The 22,500-nt window shown below is 39.2% G+C and overlaps 1 protein-coding gene across 1 annotated transcript in view; it reads left to right on the top strand.

Moving 5' to 3' along the window:
• Positions 1-22,500, top strand: part of LOC122637646 — an 89,687-nt gene that overhangs the window by 66,002 nt on the left and 1,185 nt on the right. The window contains exon 3 of the mRNA XM_043829921.1: positions 11,291-11,427. Coding sequence (XP_043685856.1) covers positions 11,291-11,427 — 137 coding nt within the window. The remainder of the gene's footprint in view (positions 1-11,290; positions 11,428-22,500) is intronic.

Raw genomic sequence — 22,500 nt, 5'->3', positions numbered from 1 at the left:
TCTACCTATGGGACGAATCGCTCTTGGGAGTTGGTCCACGTTGGTTTCCGTGAAAGAGTAGTCGCGGAAGTCTTTCACCTATCTTGAAGTATCGTCGAGAGAGCTCGAGTACACAGTCTTTGTTTCAACGAATGATTTAGAATCGGTTTCCCTTCTTTTCGTTACTTTGATCATTTATTCATGAAGATTTAGGGATTGGTATTGTTTCGAGACAATACTATTCTACCGTAGAAATAAACGATTAGAAAAGAAATATGATAATAAAAAAAAAAAAAAAGAAAAAAAGAAAAAGAAAGAAATAAAGATGAAAGTGAAAGAACTTGCTCGCGCTTAGAAGAGATCGAATTATCGTTTAGCGAATTATTGTTTTAGAATATTTAGAGAATCCATCACGTTTTTTCATCGTAGCTTTTTTTAACGATCTACCTACTCGATTTTTATCGCACTAATGGAAGGGACAGACATTAAACGATGCGAGAAACGCGTAGGAAGTTTTCACCATTCCCGCCTTTTTACGGGAAACGCGTAAAAACGCGAAGGAAGTCCGACTGCTCGCCGAGAGATGGCGACCCCCAGTCATTGCTTGCGAATTTCATCTTGGAACAACTGATGTAGTTACGTCTTATCGTATATCTCGACATTTATATACGTTAACTTGAAATAATTGTTCTTTAATTGCTATAACAATGAGTCACCGTAATTAATTCGAAAGACAAAAAATTCGTAAAGAATCGTCGAAGATAAATACGTGAAAATGAATCTTATGAAAATGATCGACGAATCAGATTTGTTGCTAGCAACGCTTTAGAAGCCATTGTTTATTATAAAAATTTATACGCCTATAAAAACAATAAAGATAATACGAAAGAAATCGAGAGAAACGAAATAACGAGAAACTATGTCGAAGACCGATCGAATTTCCGCTTTCACGCTGCCGTATTTCATGGCGTCGTCTGCCAAGTCTTATGCATCACTATCGTGCCAAATACCTACGTTCTATTTGTTTTCCTTTTCCCGGCGCCGCATATAGAGTTCGTATTATTTTTATCTGGTCATTCACAGTTACCGTTCCGATCGATAATCATCCTGTTACGTTCGTAAGAATATTCTTTTTAAATATTCACGTATTATCGTATACACTGTTGTGGTAGAAATATTTCGAGAGTTCTATTTTTTAACGAGATAGAATCGAAGATCCGATCGAAATCCGAGCAATTTTATCTATCTTAGTTCTTTCAACCTTTTAAAACCGGATTAGCATATTAGTAATGTGATCTATCTATATTATAATCTTTTTTTAATTTTAGTATCGATATACATGCGGCCCATAATTAACTTTTTATAATCGATTATATTGTTACTTGTTATTCGTCATCACGAGATGAACGAATATTTTCTTCATGTAGAATAATAAATATAATCTATCTTTAGCAATAAATTCGACATTGCAATATTTAAAGTTAGTATCACGCGTCATATTAATATCTACTCCGTGGATGACTTTAAACCAATGATATAATACGACTCTTATGCAGTTCTAATACATCTTTCTCTTATACGTCTAAACATCGAATTACTTATTAACGGATAATAAACAAGAAGGAAAACGAAGAAAATAGGAGAAACAGGAGGAGAAGAAAAAGAAAAAGAAGAAAAGGAACTGAAAGGAAAAAAAAAAAAAATATTCAAACTCTAGTATATATCTCGCAAGTCAGTTAATTTGCATCGTCGGATAGCACAGCATCGAGTGCCATGCATATATACATACATATATACGCGTGATGGCAGAAAGCTATAATTATTAGTGCACGTCGTCTGTGCATCTAACGTGCTCGTTTATAAAGGGTCGCGTCCCTCTCTCTCGCCCCTCGAGACGGACTTACCCCTCACGACTCACAAGTCGAATTGCACCTCTCTGTGTTTGACTGTCCCTCTCTCTCTCTCTCTCTCTCTTACTCTATATTTCTCTTTCTCTATCTATCTATCTGTATCTCTTTCTCTCTTTCTCCTTCTCTCTCTCTCTCTCTCTCTCTCTCTCTCTCTCTCTCTCTCTCTCTCTCTCGCTGCTCTCTTTCCTAAGAAAACGATTATGAACCGGAGGCATACCGCGAAGATGAAATTCCTTTGTTCCAATCTGCTTTCTCTGTACTCTCTGCTCTGCTCTCTTTCGAGAGCACAAGAGAGCTAATTTGTCTGGCGGAGTCTGCTTTTATATATAGATTAGAACCGTTGGACGTTGGCGATGATACGTAACGATCTGATATAAACGAATGATCGATCGATCGATCGATCGATCGATAACAATTAAGGTGAATTCTTTCTACGTCGGTGGAGTAACAAATCTAGGTGAAAAGGAAAGAAAAAAATAGAAGAAAAGAGATTTGAAATAGAAATAATTTTTATCTTGCGTTCGTTCTCTCTCTCTCTCTCTCTCTCTCTCTTCTTATCTTTCTCTTTCTCTCTCATACTTTATTTATTTATTTATTTATTTATTTATTTATTTATCTTTCTTTCTATTTCTCTCTCTTTTTCTCTCTGTCTCTTTCTACTTGCAATTCAATTTCAATCGCGAGAAAATCGCGAAAAACGCATTTCTCGCACCCACTTTCCATATCGAACGTCAAAATAGCGTCGGCGTAGTTGCGCGAGCGCATTCCAACGAAAGAATTAGCATCGTTAATTAACGTAACGTGACTGATTGCGATACCGGGAATAATGTAGTACGTGTATACTCGAGGAAGGAGATATTTGTTGAATGTATTTCGAAAACAGATAAAGAGACATGGATATATAAAACTTATGAAATATATACGCGCGCATGTGTGTGTAGGTGTATAAGATTTTTATCAATGAGAATACTAATGACGAATTAAATCCGCAAGTGTGTCCTTGTAACATATCAATGATAAATCATGTACGATTTCATTCGGTTTTGTTTGTTATTTTGCAGCTTTGTTTTCATGCCTCTTGTGAATCTTCGTACACGTGTTACATTCGAAGTATATATATATATATATACGTATATACTTATCTACATACATACATTCATATATACGTATAGTATACATCAAGAGATCTTGGAAGCGACTAATCACCGTTTTCCTCTCGTTTCAGTTTCTACGTTCGGCCTATTCTTGAACTTGGACTATGCGAATAATCGCACGTATGAGAGAGAACTAAAGGACGTCCTTTTAATCTGTTTCTCTCTCTTTCTCCCTCGTTTTCTTTTTTCTTTCTTTTCCTCTTCTTTTTTTCTCCTTTATTTACAGTCATTTCCGAGTTCGTACGGTACGTGCCGTGCACACGCACGCGCAACAACGAGAGAGAGAAAGTTGGCAGGTTTAGGAGCTGGTCGAACGCCGGGCCCGCTAGATTTATCGTGGATTGTCATCCAATACAGAGTTATACGCGAGAAACGTAAATCCAGTTCCACGAATGCGAATATCAATTTTCAGAGACTTCATCTGGAGAAGAAGAAAGACAGATGGATAGATAGATAGATAGATAGATAGATAGATAGATAGATATACGTCTATAGAAAATGTACTACGGTTTATGAATAAGAAAATAAAAAAAGATTTTATTCCATAAATAGTAAACGTAATACGAATGAAGATAAATAGAAGTGAAATAGAAAATAAGATAAGTATGAAGGAAATAAATGAAAAGCAAGATAAATATAGAAAATAGGATAAATATGAGAAAGTATTTAGAAGAAATTCATGGGAGTTCTCGTTTTTCTTTTCTTTCCTTTTGGCTTTTTCTTTTTTTTTTCCGACATTATACACGGTATCGACACTCCCAAAAGACATTAAATCTTTCCGGTATACATATATCTTAACGGAGGAACGGCAAACACAGAGTTCCTCCATAGGGGATTTTATAATCCAACCGTGGCCGTAACACGGCGCCGTTCATGGCGCAATCCTGCGGAACTATGAAATTCTGACTAAACAAATCCATAAATCAAGTCCAATAATAGTCCTGCATCTTCTTACCGCGTGTTTCTGGTACGTGTTTCCCTGGGCTCGACAGCTGTTAGCTCGTCGCATACGTACATTCGCTATGATTCCCCGTAGTCATTCTAGCATAAAACGATTCGATAGTATATTAAAAGAGAGAGAGAGAGAGACAGAGAGAGAGAGAGAGAGAAACAGACAGACAGAAAGGAGAAAAAGAGATAGAGAGAGAAAGAGAGAGAGAGAGAGAGAGAGAGAGAGAGAGAGAGAGAGAGAGAAAATTCATTTCATGGATTTTCGTAGAGACGAACATTTGCTGTCCGAACAAATTCTCGCCATGTTTGGCCCGAGAAAAGCGATGGAAAGAGTCGAAAGAACGCGTGGCATATCGCACGCTCCGATTGGCTAATTGAGAAACCCAATAGTTCTAAATTAATCGCTATCATTAATAGCATGCGCAGCGCTCTCAACGACGACGACGACGATGACAACGACAACGACAACGACAACGACAACGATAGTGACGACGACGACGACGACGACGACGACGTCGACGACGACATCGACGACGACGACGACGACGACGACGAGGACAACGACGACGACGGCGGCGATTCAGGCAAGCAAGAGAGTGAGCGAGCACGCGAGTAAGCAGGAAGGGGCGGATCGAGAGAGAAAGAATGAGGAGAGGGTGCAGGGAGAAAGAGAGAAAGAGCGATAGAGAGAAAAACGAGAGAGCTTAGAAAGAGTGTGAGCGATCGAAGCCGAGAGAAGAAGAAGAAGCAGAAGAAGAAGAAGAAGAAGAAGCATTTAAGAAGTCGACCCAGCATTCCGGCAGCTCGTGCGAGAGAGAGAGAGAGAGAAAGAGAGAGAGAGAGAGAGAGAAACAGAGAGAGAAAGAGTGAGAAAGAGAGAAGCCCTCGCAACGATCCCTCTGTGTCTGCCAGCTAAATTTATCCTAAACGATGGATGAACAATGGTTACATAAATAGAACAATATGCGTAGCAGCCGAGCGAGTGAGTGGAACTCGTTCAAAAGTCACTTCGCCTTTGCTCTTTCTCTCTATTTCTTTTCCTGCTCTCACTTTCTCTCTCTTTCCCTCTCTCTCTCTCTCTCTCTCTCTCTCTCTCTCTTTCTCTCTCTCTCTCTTTCTTTCACTCTCTCATACCGTCTCCCTCGACACATCGTACAGAAGTATCGCGCTACCCGACTTCTCTCTTCGCGAATTATAATTAACCCTTCGTACGGTCTTTGGGCTTTTATCGAGCCGCGACGTCCTTCGATTTTTCGACGCTGACGATGTCGTTGTCTTTGTCTTTGTCTTTGTCTCTGTCTTTGTCGTCGTTTTCGTCTTCGTGTTCGTCGTCTTCTTCTTCTTCTTCTTTTTCTTGTTAACCGAAACGTAGACTCTCGACGACACATCCTCCCTTTTTATTCCAATCCGAATAGTTCTCGTCTCTCATGATTCTTTCTCTCGGTATCCGCTCCATTAGCGAGACTCCAGTGGGACGCTCTATATACGTTGTCGGTGTATATACGAGACGATCCCTTTGACCTTGAGAATAGCGAGACCGATACTGCATACCCGTGCTGAAAGGAAGCGGATGAAAATTTTCTTGGTTTCGGGGTGCACGAGAGACGAGTTGAGAAGAGGTGAGGATCAATAACCAAGAGGGCACCGATCGTACGGAGGTCAGGACTGTATTTTCTGGCAAAGAAAAGCGAGCTGTCTGACTACTCTCTGTCAAGAGACAGTCAGATAGTGTATGTATGTGAGAGAAAGAGAGAAACAGAAAAAAGAGAGAGAGAGAGAGAGAGAGAGAGAGAGAGAGAGAGAGAGATGCACCGATGATCGCATAAATCCACGACGCGACGATGGTGCTGCGAATGAGAGAAAAGGAAAGAGGGAGGGAGAGTGAGAAAGAGAGAGAGAGGGCAAGGTGGGTATGGGGCGGGACGAGGAGGGGAGGGAGAGACAGCGAAGACGTATAAATACGTACTGGGGCGTGTTGTGATATTAATACAATCACGGATCACTCCCGGGTTAGCCGGCAGCCGCGCGCAGACACTAGATTGTCTGAATCGGGGTGAACGACTTTATATAGCATAGAAGAGAAAGGCAGTAAGAGAGAGAGAGAGAGAAAGAGAGTACGTTCTCTTCTTACTATTCGTTTCGCTTACTGTCGAGATTCGCTTGTTCGCGCCTGTAAATCAAAGCCTGTCTACGTTAGAGCGATATATGCAACTTCTATCTACCCGACGATCGTTAGCAGAGGGTGAAGGGAAAAAGAGAGAGAGAGAGAGAGAGAGAGAGAGAGAGAGAGAGAGAGAGAAAGAGCAAAGAAGAGAATACTTTTGGTAAAAGCTGTTGAACACGATGACAGACGTTTGACGGGATAATGTAGTCAAGTTAATATTCGATCGTCCTTCTCTCGAAATAATCCATCGAAATATATAACACTTTAATCATCTCTAAGAACTTTCATTTATTTTAATTTCGACGATAACAATTATTATTGATTAGAAATTGTTAATCTTGTTCTATCTAGCTCGCCATACGTAAATATGTATCATGTGTGTGATGCGTTGATATAATTTATAAAAAGTTCGATTTAACGAACAATTTTTTCTTGACTTTTCAACACGCTCTTTCACCGGTTTTGAACGAATGTACGTAAGTGGTTACTTATTTAGACGAAATAAAAATCGTACGAAAGTATACCGAGCGAGAGTATACACTTTAGAAAATAAGCTTTCATATTCGCGTTTAGGGTAAGCAACGTTGAAGTTCGGAATTAACGGCAAGCATGCTGGCAAAAGGGGAGGAGGAGGAGAAGCAGAAGGAGGAGGAGGAGGAGGAGGAGGAGGAGGAATGGGGTGAGGGAGGCGATCGAGGTTGATTCGCGAAGCGGAAGCAATCCGCGTTGCCCTCGGCCTCCTCTATTCCTCCTCACTCACCCTCTCTGATCGGTTCCCTCCTTCCTCGTAGTAATCGGCAAGCCGATCAACCGGAACCTCTTCGATCCACCCACCCGAACCACAAGTATCCTTCGCTCGAGACCGCTCCTTCGACTGGCAATCATGCATTTACTCGAACGCTCCCTAATCCCTCGAGGACTCTTCCTCCTGATTCTCTCTCTCTCTCTCTCTCTCTCTCTCTCTCTCTCTCTTTCTCTTTCTCTTTCTCTCTCTTTAGCCCGTCTCCTGTCCCGTCGTTTCTACATTTTCAGAAGACTGCTAGCTGGTCCGATCCTAACACCGGTTTAACGTTCGACGTGTAAGAGTATGCGCTTGGCTACGGCTGACAAACACGCCTGAACTGCCTCGCTCGAGCTTCGTAAAACGATACGATACTGTTAGAGGACAGAGAGAGAGAAGGAGAATATGTATTAACGACGAGTTTGAACATGCTCTGCGAGAAGAAGTTCTACTCTTTGGACCTCCTACAAGTTCTCAACGAATTCGAGATATACATGTCTCGAATCTTTTATTTTTGTTTCCTTTTTCTTTTTTTTTTTTTTCTTTTTTTTTTTTTTTTTTTTTTTCTTTAATCTTCGACAACATGTCCTTTATTCAGTCGGATCTTTCGTTATTGATACTTACAAGTTATAATTTTTCTTTACGAAATAACACCGAGTTTGATCTTCCCACGTCTACTCTTTATTTTCTTTCTGCTCGTGTATTTCCGAATTTTCTTTTTAATAATATTTAATAACGTGCATTTATATTTATACGCTCGCGTATGTCTGTGTGTACGTTAGTTAATACGTATTTTTTGTTCGATGAATTTTGTAGTAGGTATGTATTACATCGAACAAACGTTTGTTGATAGCCATACTATCCACTTCCGGTTTGGAAGAATTCTAACCGTTCCCGGCCTAACTTGTTCTCCTTCTTCTCGTTTTTCTTTATTTTCTATTGGCCTCTTCCGTGGTTATATTTTCACCGTCCTAACTAAGTCTCGCAACGCATCAGAAGTTCATAATATTTTAATAATGACGGCTACCTGCCACCGGCACCAGCCGTCGCCATTATGATGTTAATGCGACTCCGATACGCATCAACGTTACATCGTCGAGCGGTCGTCGTGCTCCAGGTGCCGGCGACCAATTGTCTCGCATTGTTGTTCGACCCTCCGATCCTCTCTCTCTTTCTTTCTCTCTCACTCTTTCTTTCACTCTCTCACTCTCTCTCTCTCTCTCTCTCTTTCTCTCTTTCTCCCTCCATCTTTCTTTTTCTGACCCTCTCTCTTTTTCTCTCTTTTTTCTTTTTTATTTCTTTCTTTTTCTTTTTTTTTTTTCTACCGCATGCGCATAACGTTTCGCACAACGCGAATCTAAATTTGGTTGGGTAGCTTCTTTACACCTTGCCCGGTAGCCATCTTCGTGGAACACGATAATCATTATTCCTAGCATTGTTAATCAAAGAAATGAATGGATCGTTTGTAGATCATGTAATTATAATGAGACACTGTCCGGGGATATATTCGTATTCTTTTATGAAAATGAATAATTTCTTTTCTCTTTCTTTCCCTTTTCTTTTTCTTTTTTTTTTCCATCCGGAGAACGAATGGAGTTCTCCGAATTTGTGAATACCTTTCAAATTGTTGGTTCATACGAAATGTATGTATTATGGAATGGAAAAATAATGTAGATATATAGCGATCAATCGTAGTAATTACGAAAAATGACTTTCTAAAAATCTGTTTCTTTCTTTCCTTTTTTTTTCTTTTTTTTTTTTTTTTCTTTTTAAAAATCGAACGTATTTTATATAAAATATGTATTTATTTATATAAGTATTTCCAATTAAGACTCGAATATTTTTAAGAATCATTATAAATTATACCGATGTGGAAAATTATGAAGATGTTGTAAAATGTTATTAGATAGATTTAATTATGACGTGATGAGTTTCGTAATGGTTAGAAGAAGCGAATGATCGAATACGTGATATTACGTAAACGTAGAAACACTTTGGATTCTCGAGAGCATCAAATTTTCACGTTATTCCAACTGATTTCTCTTAATTCTCGGACGAATGGATCTAGAAGAGGACGAAACAATGGCCGTGTTCCTCTTCAATTACGATCGGAATTATCCGATCTCTCGTACTTAACGTACTCCTGAATGAACAATCAGCTCCCTAAGGGTAAACGCGTGTGGCATGGCTCGGCGTTATCGACCAGTCACCAGCTAAAGACCTTTTCAAAAATCATCGATCTTTGTTCTTTTTTTTTTAAATAAAGATTACTCTATTAAAAAACTCATCGATTTACTGCATTCTCTATCTATGAATAAAAAAAAAAAAAAAAAAAAGAAAAGAAACATCATAAAACTTTAAACACTCTAAAACAGTAAATGTCATAAAGATCGCGAGGATAAGAAAAATATAAGATATTAAGTATATATCTATTAAAATAAAAAAAAAAAAAAAAAAAAAAAGAAAGACAGACAGAAAGAAAAGGGTTCTATCTATAAATCTTAATGTAATGACAAATTCTGAATTCAGACTCGACGTTTCTTACTTAAAAATTAATTATTAAAAAAATCGATTAAACGAACGTAACGTTTTAATGAGTTTCGCAATGGATAAGGAATGAAACAGAACGAGTAAGGACATATACATACATCGTGGGGACTTAAATAACGTCTCGATCACACTCATGCTCCAGTTCTCGAGCAACCTGTTCGAAGGAAGAATATTCGAACGATTGAGAAGCGAACCGTGGGGGAGCGACGGTGTGTGTCCAATCGGTTTTCGAGCCGCCTTAACGGCACGATATCGCGGTGAGAAGAGCAGAGCGACTCCCGAATGCGGCAAGAAAGAAGACGAAAAGAGAAGCGAAAGAGATAGAAAGAGAAAGAGAAAGAGAGAAAGAGAAAGAGAAAGAGAAAGAGAGAAAGAGAAAGAGAAAGAGAAAGGAATCGAGGATGACTACGCGCATATCCGTTGTTCGGCGTCCTTGAAAAGGAGGCATTCCTCCAGGTGTCGGTCACGGATAATCCAACCTACTCGCTCGATGTAACGAGCGGATCGAAATCGCGAAAGAAAGCCATATTCGTGTCAAAACTGTTGCCATGATCGAATACTACTACTACTAATACTACCACTACTACTACTACTACTACTACTGCTACTGCTGTTGCTGTTGCTTTCTTCTCAAAGTTTCTCACTCCCTCTTCTTTTCATTCTTTACCTGGTAATTCCGAGCTTCGAATTATTCCAAAGACAATTTACTCTCGTTCCTTCTTTCTTTCTTTCTTTCTTTCTTTCTTTCTTTCTTCCTTTCTCTCTCTCTCTCTCTCTCTCTCTCTCTCTCTCTCTCTCTCTCTCTTTCTCTTTCTTTCTCTTTCGAGATCGTTTTCGAGCAGAACGATTTTTGTTTCTCAACAAGGGTAAACCTTTCTAGTCAAGATGCAGCAGCAGCAGTAGCAACAACAACACAGCAGCAGCAGCAGCAGCAGCAATAGCAGCAGCAGCAGCAATAGCAGCAGCAACGTGCTACGCGTCTGGCACAGCGTGACGTCGCAATTAATTGTGCCCCGTAAGAGAAGTCGTCTAACTTTAAGAAAGGCGCGAAGGAGAAGTAAGAGGAGCAGGAAGAGAAGAAGGAAGAAGAGAAGGAGGAGGATCGCGTACAAGTGCGACTCGATCGAACGATAAAATTCCCGTTTTGTCTTTCGTTGAACGTAGACTATCGTGTTCTAGGTATCACCATATATCGAGACTCGTTTTAACTCAAAAGAAAGAGAAGAAGACACGTGGACCAGACGTGCGTACGCAACTATGTATGTACATACGTATTTTAAAGTACGTACGTACAAAGATCTCCGTGTTTCTTCGTTCTATTTTAATGAAGGATGACTCTAGACGGGCAAGTCATAATTTAAAGTCCGTTGACGGCAGTGCTATCGATATATCTGCCATTTGTCACGTCGAATTACATTCGTGGAGCGAGGGATTTATGAGTTCCTGTCTGCCATCGGTGTCTCATCGACCCTTTCTCTCTCTCTCTCTATCTATCTATCTATCTATCTATCTCTTTTTTTCTTTCTCTCTTTTTCTTTTCTTTCCCTTTGTGTGTTGCTGTCCATCGAACAGAACGACAACGGCAAGAGATGTCCCATAAACAAATGGTCACGACTTAAAACTGATCCCATCGTTAAACACCTACTTTGGTTAGGACATAGAAAAGATATATATATATATATATATATATATATATATATATATGTATATATGTATACAAAAAGAGAAAGAGAGAAATAATCTGCGGCTTCTTCTTCGGGTCGTCGCATTTATCGTAATATTTCCTGTGCTCGGCTTTCAGGTTGGTTTTGGATTCCGCTTTTGGCGGTTTCAAACGGCGGCCCCGAAAAGAACACGTCCTCGAAGATGCGTCCTACCGATAATATGAGTATCCTCAGGGGTTCTTCGTCGAAGTCGACGTATGTCTCTTCTCTAATTGTAAGTACGAGGAACGAACGGATAATAATTATCATTTGCGTATATGGAGGATAACGATCGCTTCTCGTTGTATTACTCACTTTTATTAGCTGGATCCGACTTTGGCTGATCGTTCAGTGTAATCGGTTTTAATAGAATGATTGCTGAGAGAGAAAAAGAGAGAGAGAGAGAGAGAGAGAGAGAGAGAGAGAGAGAGAGAGAAAGAAAATTATCTACCTTCTCTGTTCGCTATACCAAAGGGGCTCGCAATTGAGCTCGACGTTGAAACGATTAACAGGCAAATCGTGAGAATAATCTTTGAATAAAACGATAAGGAATATTTTTCTTTAGGTTGTTTGCTTTTCTTTTCTTTCTTTCTTTCTTTCTTTCTTTCTTTCTTTCTTTCTTTCTTTCTTTTCTTTGCCTTCTTTCTTCTCTCGTCGGATCATATCGTCGGCAAAAGCAAAATAAATGGAAAGTTTTCGAAAGGAATGTCTATCAGCGAAATGAATACCGAATAAATTTGAGAACCACTGTAGTAGGTTGCGAAGCGGCTCACGAGTGTTTCTACTAAATTAAATCTTATACTCCGATGATCGAGCGGGCCCCGCGGATACATAAGTGTGCGGCGGCCCGATGAATGGAGATCCGAGTAGAAAGCTTGGACCCGAGGTGAGGCCTCGAGGTGTTCAAATTCCGGGAGCAAGAAATATAAGAATAACTGTGGGGAATGCTAAACGTACCGTGACTTATCGGGGAGTGGAAAATGAGATTTGGAGTTTGGAAGTGTGAACGATGATCTCGTTCTTTCGGTATACTATAATACGCGTCGATCTCTTCGAGATAGATATGGAATGAGAAGAAACGAGAAAGAAAGAAAGAAAGAAAGAAAGAAAGAAAGAAAGAACGAGAGAAAGAGAAAGAGAGAGAGAGAGATGAATCGTGAACGATCGAATGGCCGGTTTTGATCAACCATTTTGCTCGAAATCGATGAGAGTCTCGTTATTCGCATTCGATAACGATCTCGATTGGATTGCCAACATAAAAGTGTTGCAATTCGACTTCTCTTTTGAAATTCACTTGTGAGATCAGATATATTCCAGTATTTTCATATTTAATCGTAACTTCGAAGAACGATATTACGTACATTTCTATCTTAAACTGTAATTACAAGAATATAATGTAGTTTTTCATTATTTTCTTAACGTGCCTTTCTCGATTGGATTGTTATTTCCTTCGGAAATAAATCGCGTTGTATCATATTATCTTTTAATTTTAATAATTTTTCGATATCACGCTCGCACACGGGCCCTCGAAAGATTGTAAGAAAATAATATGAAAAAGATTTTATTGCAGCGTATTTAAAAAAAGAAAGAAAAAATACTTTACGAAAAAAAAATAAATAAATAAAAAAGGAAGAAAATCAAGGAGGAACATTAATCCCAGGAATTCTTTCAATGGTTACACGAAAAGATTCGGTTGTTGGGTTCGGGCAATGCGCGGTGACTCAGTTATATCGGTCCCTCAAACCATTCAATAACTTCGAATCGTGTAAAAACGTTCGAGACGTATCGATTACGTTGCAGGCTGGTTCTAAGTTTTTTTCCAAAAGCGGCAACAGTCTTCTATACCGTTCGACGCTTCCTTTCCATTCGTGGAAGCCTTCTTCCTTCTTCTTTTTCTACTTCTTATCCTCCCCCTCCATCGTCGTTTCTATTTCTTCTCAATATTTCCTCACCTACTTCTATGTTTGTTTTTCGTATCTACTTGTTAAAGCTTTCGGCCTAAGCTTGGAGATCGTATATCCAATGAAAACGTGATACCCATTGAACGGTTTAAACGGGTAATAGAATCGATAATTTATCGTTTCCTCTTTTCGAAATTGCCAATTATTTCAATGACTCTTCTACGTCATTAAAAAACTAGAACGCGTTTTTCGTTCGAAGTTATTTCAAAATATCACTTTATACGAAAATGGTAAATCGTGTAACATTTTAATCGTCTCGTTCGAACGTATCGTTCGTTAATTAATAATAACATTAATGTTTGATACGATATAATAACTGATAAAAGGGAGATTTTATAAATTCGTATCAGAGATATTAATTATTAATATCGTAATTATCTGCTACGTACAATCCGAAGGAGAATCATTCGATTGTAATTATCGTCGATTTATATCACTTTATTATCTTTTTAATAATTCTGAATCTTCTAATACGAATAAAAAGAAAAGAAAATAATTTGTATTGCTTCGGTTGTATGTCAAACAATAGATATTTATTGAATTTTTCTTTCTATAATATTGTACAACATTTAAATTACGTTCCTATTATTTTACGTTTCTAAACTTTGTAACGCTTCGATCGTTTAGTACAACGAACGAAGAAGGTCCGATCGAAGTTCGATCGTCGAACCTTTCCTCGGATCGATTCTTTCGAAAGTTTTTCAACGAACGACGGAATGGTTCATCCGTTCGATGTGGGAATTTGTTGAAGGGTGGTGAAGAGAGAAAGAGAGAGAGAGAGAAAGGGAGAGAGAGAGAGAGAAAGAGAGAGAGAGAGAGAGAGAGAGAGAGAGACCTTCGGCCTACAAATTCGCTGTGCTCTTCGCGCTTTTCACCGAATTCTCATTTATAACACGTGAGCCAATAAGCAAATCACGTCACGGCCAGTTATGCGTGAACTCGTCACGGAAATGACGTCAGCGGCTTCTCACTAATCCTCTGTCTTCACTTCCTCGGCATCGACGGAAACCGAAATTTAACTTTGTAATATCGACGTGTCGTCCGTACCTTAAAATAATTAAAAATATGACTCTAGGAATATAGTGGAATGATCCAACTACTTTTATTTATTTATTTTTTTTATTTTTTTTTTCAAAGACATTGCGATATCATAAATAACAACACATTTTATGATATATCGATACTTTGTTTTCACTTTAGAAACTATATTAATTTTAAATATTGATCAAAGTTCATACGTCATTCGAACGAAACCATTCTTCGTACCACACGTCAAATTAATATATGAATTATTATAAAGTCTAACACATCACACTTTATTACTTGTATCGAATAAAACATATAAATTATTACAAAGCTTGTCGATGAGAGAATTCGGCTTGAAAATTATTCCAGATAAAAGTGTATAAATTTACACGTAGAAACACATACGCATACAGATACGTATAGGAAAATGTCTTATATAAAATATCAGATATAAAATGTATATCAATATTTATAATACAATGTGAAAAAGAAAAAAGAAATTCGATTGATTTATATCAGCGAACGTGAAAAGAGATTTTGGCGATGCAATAAATTTTTCTTCTCAAGTATCTATTCATTTTCACGCGTAGATGGTGGCAAATGGAAGAGAACGAGAGAGAAAGAGATAGATAGATGGATAGAAAGAAAGAGAGAAAGAGAGAGCTCTGGCATAGAGAGCTCTAGCAGCGTGTTGAGGGCTAACAACTAGAGAAGTTGCCACAGAACGTCGGTAGAGAGTTCGAGAAGGTGGAAAGCAAAAGGCAGATGGAGGTGGAGTATAGTCCCGAGCGAAGCGAAGGGCCTAAACAAACATACTCGCCTTTATTGCCGCTTCTCTCTGCTTCGCGATTCTCGCTTCTTTGCTTGTGTCGATGTTAGGAAACTTCGTGCGATAGATAGCCCGCGTTTTTCTTGCGCGTGCGAGAATCACGCCTAGCGATTTCAAAATAATCGATACTGGAGAATCCTTGATTCGTACGAAATGACAAAAAAAAAAAAAAGAAAAGAAAAGAAAAGAAAAAGAAAAACAGAACGAAGAAAAAGAAAAAGAAAAAAAAAAAAAAGAAAAGAAAAGGAACAGGATCGCGTTGTACCTGTCGATAGAAATCAATGAATTATTTATATATCGAAATTATCGATCGTACGAAGAATAAATCGGATCGATTAATATCACTAATTTTCATCCGTCGTTATTTATATTTGTCTCCCGTTAATTTTACACATATTTACCTAATTGTTAATCAATTGAAACTATATCAGGAATTTCTGCGCGTGATTGTTCTACGAGTAATATCTATATTCCTCATGGAAATTATTAAAATACTCGTCTATCTTGTTTTTACGTAATTACATCAGGAATAGAATTTAATTAATGGAATTATAATTGAATTGAAATTATAATAATTCTGTGAAACGATGAAGTTATTCGTATTTAACGTAACGAAACGTTAATGCGAAAAGAGAGAGATAGATAGAGAGGGAAATAGAGAAATAGAGAAAGAGAGAGAAAGAGAGAGAGAGAGAGAGAGAGAGAGAGAGAGAGAGAGAGAGAGAGATAGAGTTGAACTTGCGAAGTGTGTTCGCCAAAGGACAAACGCGTCGGTTATCCCGAATCCCTGTATAACAGTGGTTGGTTTTGAGATCGATGCGCGCGAACGATCATTTCGAGGACTGATCATCGCGTTAAATCCCGATTCGGGCGGTGCCCAGGGTGCACGGGGGAGTAATCAGAGCGGTGAAGCAGTTAAATAGCATCGTAACCGCGACCGAATTGTTAGCACGTGGAACATGCAAACGCGCACGTTGCTACGGGGCACAAAATCCGTTTGTCCGAGTCTACGAGCTTGCGTTACCGAGGCAAGCTTGCATTTTCGAGAACGCTGTCGGACAATACCAAAGCGTTCCCAACTCGCCGCACGCTTTTGCCTCTGTATTAACTGTCAAAAATCACAGACCATTTTCATCATCTGTAGTATTTATTAATTTAAATTTGATCATCAAATCATTTCGTTCAATATCGATTCGATATCGAGATGAATAATATATTAGATCAATCGATCGATGATTGATCCTTTTTATATCTTTAATATATATTTAATTACTTTTGGTTTAATTTATTTCTTTATGTTTATTAGATAAGTAGAAAAAAAAAATTAGAGAAGGAAAGAATCAAACGATTCTTGAATCAATCGATTAATTGTATCATTATAATTTCTATCGGAATTATTTATATGAAATCGATATAAAGAATTCTATACATGTCGAATTTGTTATCTAATTTGTACTTTGATGTATACGACTTGTATATGAGTATGCAGGTATCTACGATATAGAGACTTAACATAGAAATGTGGGAAGGTGTAGAGAGAGACAGAAGTAGATAGATAGACAGAGAGAAAGAGAGAGAGAGAGAGAGAGAGAGAGAGAGAGAGAGAGAGAGAGAGAGAGGGAGATTGTGAGAGAGTGGTGAGAGGAACCACTGGCAAAGCACGCGGTTGCAAGCTTTGTAAACGATAGCTGGGAGTGCGAGAGCGCGATCAATCGGTACCGTCAAATTGTAGTAGTCGATTCTGATTAGATTGCCAATTGTTGACGTTATTCGATACCGCCCGACTTGCCTGATTGCGTTTGATTCGTCTCGTACGCTTGCTACGTAGTATATACATACAAACATATATACATACATGCCTACGTATATATATATATATATATATACATACATTCATACATATATACGTACATACATACGTACATACATACATATATAATAGGAACGAAGCTTCATCGTATACGAGACAAAACCAACTCGGCCTCTTTGCATAACGACGATCGACCCTTTGATATTCTCTATGAGAAAGGATTAGATTCTGGTATACCTATTAAAACGATTGGAGGTTCGTATTATCGCAAATAAATTGTCGACCATTAGAATGAGAAAGATAATTAATACTATACAAGATTAAACCTTTTAATAGAAATATCTAAATGTCATTGGTTATACGTGGTACACGATATTATATACAGTTAAACTTTTTATATTATATACTTAGACTTTTGAAAGGGATACCTTTCTTTCTTTCTTTCTTTCTTTTTTCTTTTTATGAAAAAGAAAAAAAAAAAAGAGGAGAAAAAACAAAACGAGAAGATACTCAGGTGTTCTCATTAAGATGCCTCGTCATATATACGTATAGGAAAGTTCGTTCGGTTCCTCAGCAAGGAAACAGTTTTTGCGTGGTAACGTAAAGCACTCGATTAGGCTTGTTCGAGAAAAGTGAACGACGTCGATCGAGTGTCTTGCGTTTTGGAGGGTTGCTCGCTCGGGGAACTCGTGTTCGCCCATTGGGTCGAATAATGGAGCTTTATTGCGACGAGTAGCCACGATGAGTGACAGGACCGATTAGGACCGTTTCGAGAGGGTAGTAAACTTCCTCGATAATAACGATAATAATAATAATAATAATAATAATAATAATAATAATAACAAAAATAAAAACGACAACAAGAACAACAACAAAAACAATAATAATAATGACGATCAGGATGATTTCATGAGAAGTTGAAACGATATATGGTGAATGTAAATTTTCAAAACGTAGATACATATGTAAATGACTTTTCCCATGGTACGGAAATCTCTTGGAAAGGGGTGGTAAAGAAAAATTGTTCTCGTCGTTTGAGATCGCACACGGTTGGCCATTTCGCGACTCTCAGCCAGCCGGTATCTTCTCCGCCTTTTATCCTCGCATCGTGGTGCACGCCGGCGGCGGCCAGCGGCATATCGTGCTGTGCACGGAGCGAGAAAGGTGTAAAGCAAGCAGAGGTAGACAGATCTCGGCACTTATCGGTCTGCGAGATACCCATTAACGAAACTAAAAGCCTCCCCATATATCTCACTCTGGCAACCCTCTCTCTTTCCCTCTCTCCATGAGTCCCTTCCAACCCCTCTTCTTTCCATCTTCTATCTTGTCTTTCTATTTTTATTTCCGTCCTTCTCTTTCGTTTTCTCTATCTTTATCTCTCTCTCTCTCTCTCTCTCTCTCTCTCTTTTTCCCTCTCACTATCTCTTTCTCACTCTCTCTCTCTCTCTCTCTGTCTCTGTCTCTGTCGGTTTCTTTCTCTTTCTTTCTCTTTCTCTCTCTCTCTCTCTCTCGTTGCCACCATCCTTGTGCTTGAGGTAGACGCATCACCATCGGCGCACGCTGTTTGTCCGAGGCTTTTGTTTTACATGCTGATATATATTAGCCGATCCTCTTTCTCTTTCTCTTTCTCTTGAGTCATGTAGTAGAATGGAAAAGAAGAAGAGAGACGAACACCAAACTGTTTTTCACTCTCCACCTTCCCTCTTTCTCTCTGCAACCCCTTAACGTGATACAAACTACGATCGATTTTTTCTTTTGTTTCCTTCTTCTTTTTTTCACGAGATTTCTCTTTCTCTCTCTTTCTCCCTCTCTCGTTTTCTCCCTCTGTCTTTTCATCATCGGCAGGAAAGTCTTCAGGCTTGTGTCAACTTTCGATCAGTTCGGTTCTAAGAAGTTGGGTATGAATTAATAAAGTTTCTAATCGATGGAACGAAAGAATGATTTTCCTGGATCGCCGCTAAGCGAGCTTCGAAGTTATTCATTTGGGCTTCGACGAGATCGTACGAAAGGAAAACAAATATCGAAAACCAATAAGCGATAAGCTGCTAATTGGGAGTCGAGACGGCGCCGACCCTCCCGATATATGCGAGCTCAACCGTCCGTCCATCGATCCGTGTCTCGCCATAAACTCGTATAATAATCTAACGATCCGTGAAAAAAGTGAGAGAGAGAGAGAGAGAGAGAGAGAGAGAGAGAGAGAGAGAGAGAGAGAGAGAGAGAGAACATCGTTTCTTTCTTCTCTTTCGGGTGGTTCGTTCTGCGTTCAACGCATAAACCCCCGCGCGAGAAAACGATAGTAAATTTTTTCCTCGACGCCCTGGGCGTGACTTGTTTGTCTTACGTTTTAGCGCCAACCTGTTCATATTGATTCGAAAAAAGTACGTCACTTAGAAATTTTTGAGAGGAACAACGAACCTGGCTCTAATCGTACGTAAAACGTGACTTCACATTTTATGATAGATAACGATGTTACATTTAGACGGAACATTTTTATTTTATCGTATAAATGTATATATACACATGGAATTTATTTTATCATATAATTTCGAAATGTTTCTAGTTATATTTATTTTCGTTTTATTGTAATAACAACAACAATAAAAATAATAATAAAAATAATAATAATAGTAATAATAATAATCATCTACTTGTATCCAGGTATATCTTCAATTAAACCCACTCGTGAATTAATTGCATCGGTTGAATTGTTGGTTAATTATCAATTTGAAAAAAAAAAAAAGAAAAACATAAAAAAAAAGATAAGAAAAAGAAATTCGTTCTAATTTCGGTAGATCTTAATCCATAAAGAAATTCGAAAGAACACGAGAAGTCGCATCGTTATCTGTCTATCGAAAAGTGAGTTTCATGGTGCTCCTAAAAGGAGTGCTTTCGAGTCTACCAAGGGAGCAGCACGGCGTCACTAATTTAGAAACGAGGAAACGAAATTAAGAGCATACGCGGTAGCCACACGCATCGTGTCGGGCAATCTGTCTGGCTGGGCTAAGCCACGACAAATTTTTCATAGGTACTCGCCCGTAAGTTATATTTATGACTCGACCTTAAGGGGTTCTGTCTCTGCCTCTCTCTCTCTCTCTCTCTCTCTCTCTCTCTCTCTCTTACTCTATTTCTCTTTCTCGAGCATTCGTTGTAAGAGTAGGAGAAAGAAGAAGAGAGAACGCGTGCCTCCCGTCAGACGCTAATGAGCGTCGGGACGCAAAACGACACTCGGACGTCGCGCCGATGACGAATGCTTACACCGATCTGCTGGCTTCGTTTACTCGCTTAATACATTCGCGCAACTAAGGCAAAGCTCGCGCTCTTAAACCTTTGTCGCGAGCATCGCGACTCATTTACCGTATACTTTTACAATATCATCCTTTGAGAGACTGAGTCAGGTTGAAAAGTTATCGTTCTCTTTTTTCTTTCTTTCTTTCTACGAATAAACGATAACCTGACTAATGATAATCTGATAACGACAATGATGATAATAGTAATTAATAGTAAAACAGATAATAACACACTATATACGACGTTATATTTCCATTTATTCTCTAATGGAGATTTCTGATAGAAATGAATAAGATATTATTTGTAACGAGTGAAATATTGAAATCTTTCCCCGTGATAACTATTCTATCGAACGCATCATCAGAGGTTAGGTCGTAAACGCGATTATAAGCAGAAACGAGAGCTCGGTAGATACTCTTGGAGTCCGTTGCGCGGTGGCAGGGCCGTGCATTGGAAGAGACGCAAACAGATCGGAGCGATGGACGTTGAACGGCGTAACCGGGCTGATAACATCTCTAATCACGACGAGGCCGGACCAATCACCGCTAATCCTGGCCTCTGTATCCATCCGGGAAGGCTCTATAGTCCCGCGGCTCCCGGGAAACTCGGTCCCTCTCTACCTTCTCTACCTCCACCTCTTCATCCTCCTCTTTCTCCTCCTCCACCTCCTCCTCCACCTCCTCCTCTCCTCTTCCAAGCTTCGAAGCCCTCGTTCAACCCCTACGAAAGCCGTCAGCCGTGCGTATACAACATCGCGTACGATCCAAGCGACATCCACGTTGCGATAGTGAGTTGCCCTTGCCTTCACCTCCAACCACCACTTCCACCTCTCTCGCTCTCCCCTCGAACCCTCTCTCACTATCCTATCCTATCCTATCCTATCCTATCCTATCCTATCCTATCCCTATACTATTCCTATCCCTATCCTATCCTATCCTATCCTATCCTATCGGTCGAGCTAGCCGTTGTGTCGGAGCGTTGTTGTACTGTTGTTGTTGTTGTCCTATCGCTAGCTCGACGCAGCAACGGCGATAGACCGGCAGACTCGATGATGCCTCTCTCTGCGCGTTTCGCTTCTCTCTGCGCTGCCGATTCCGTCAGCGGGCACGCCTCGAAATTACACGCATTGACGTATAGATCAATACGGCCTAGGATACGGTTACATGCCGGACGTTTCTGTTTCGCGTGTTCGAAACGGTCGATACTCCGGCCATCTAATCCCACTGGTATACCGTGGATTCGAGATCGTGTCGTCAAGAGGATCTAGTGCGTGATCGAACGAGCCCGCGTTTCGCGTTGTTTCAATCTCCGCTCTGACCTGCCAAAGCATCGGCTAGCATCCCTATCATTTCTATTCGTCATTTTCCACAGGGAAAAAAAATCCTTCCTCGATCAATCGCCGTTCATTTGTAAAGAAAATTTTCCTGATCATTTATCCTATCGTCTTTCAAACGGCGATATACAAATTCCTTATTGTTACATTTCAATCTATACTCTTACAATTTTTGTTATATATATATATATATTTTTTTTTTATAGCAAAGAAAAGAAACGCGTATTTGTTTTAAAATTGATTTATGCCATGGCAAATTGTCTGATCTCTGATTTACTTATCTACAAATTGATGTGATAAGGTTGAGAGAGAGAGAGAGAGAGAGAGAGAGAGAGAGAGAGAGAGAGAGAGAGAAAGAGAGAGAATATGATATACGCAAAAGGATATCATCGTATATAGTTGCGTTTAGAACGTAGGCGTGTTCGAAAGCGGTCGATATAAGCCATCTAATACCTATACTGTTTCCCTGGGAAATTGCAATTACGTAGGCATTTCCAGCGATGGATAGAAATTGTCCAAGATAATTATCGAACCGTGATGAGATGTTAGAGGAAGTAGCAAGGATCAGGATTGCGATGTTTGAAAAGAAAAAAAGAAGGTAAAAAGAAATGAAAAGAAAAGGGATATAAAAACATTGGGAAAGACAAAGACAAAGAGAAAGAGAAAGAGAAAGAGAAAGAGAAAGACAAAGAGAAAGATTATCTGCCGATTAGATATAAAATTAAATAGTTTATTTCCGATCGATTATATTCTCCTACTTACAATCGATAGATTTACGTATTCGATAAAAATCAAAGGCATCGTGCTCTCTGTTCGTATCGTCACACCGAAGCTTTTAACAATGCCGATAGCTCGAGTACCGTTTCAATTATTCCCTCGAGAAAGGTTCCTCAAGTGGCTCTTCACATTCGTAGATAAAATTTCACGTAGGCACATGCCTCGAAGAACACGACTCGCGTGGCACTCAGTCGTTCACATGAAAGGCCTCGAAGTGCTTCGATGAGCTTCGATTATCGAAGAGTATCTCTCTCTCTCTCTCTCTCTCTCTCTCTCTCTCTCTT

The sequence above is a fragment of the Vespula pensylvanica genome, chromosome 1 (genome assembly GCF_014466175.1).
Source record: "Vespula pensylvanica isolate Volc-1 chromosome 1, ASM1446617v1, whole genome shotgun sequence".
Classification (NCBI taxonomy): Eukaryota; Metazoa; Arthropoda; class Insecta; order Hymenoptera; family Vespidae; genus Vespula; species Vespula pensylvanica.
Note: the sequence above shows the minus strand (reverse complement) of the source record. Positions and strands in the feature narration are given on the sequence as shown.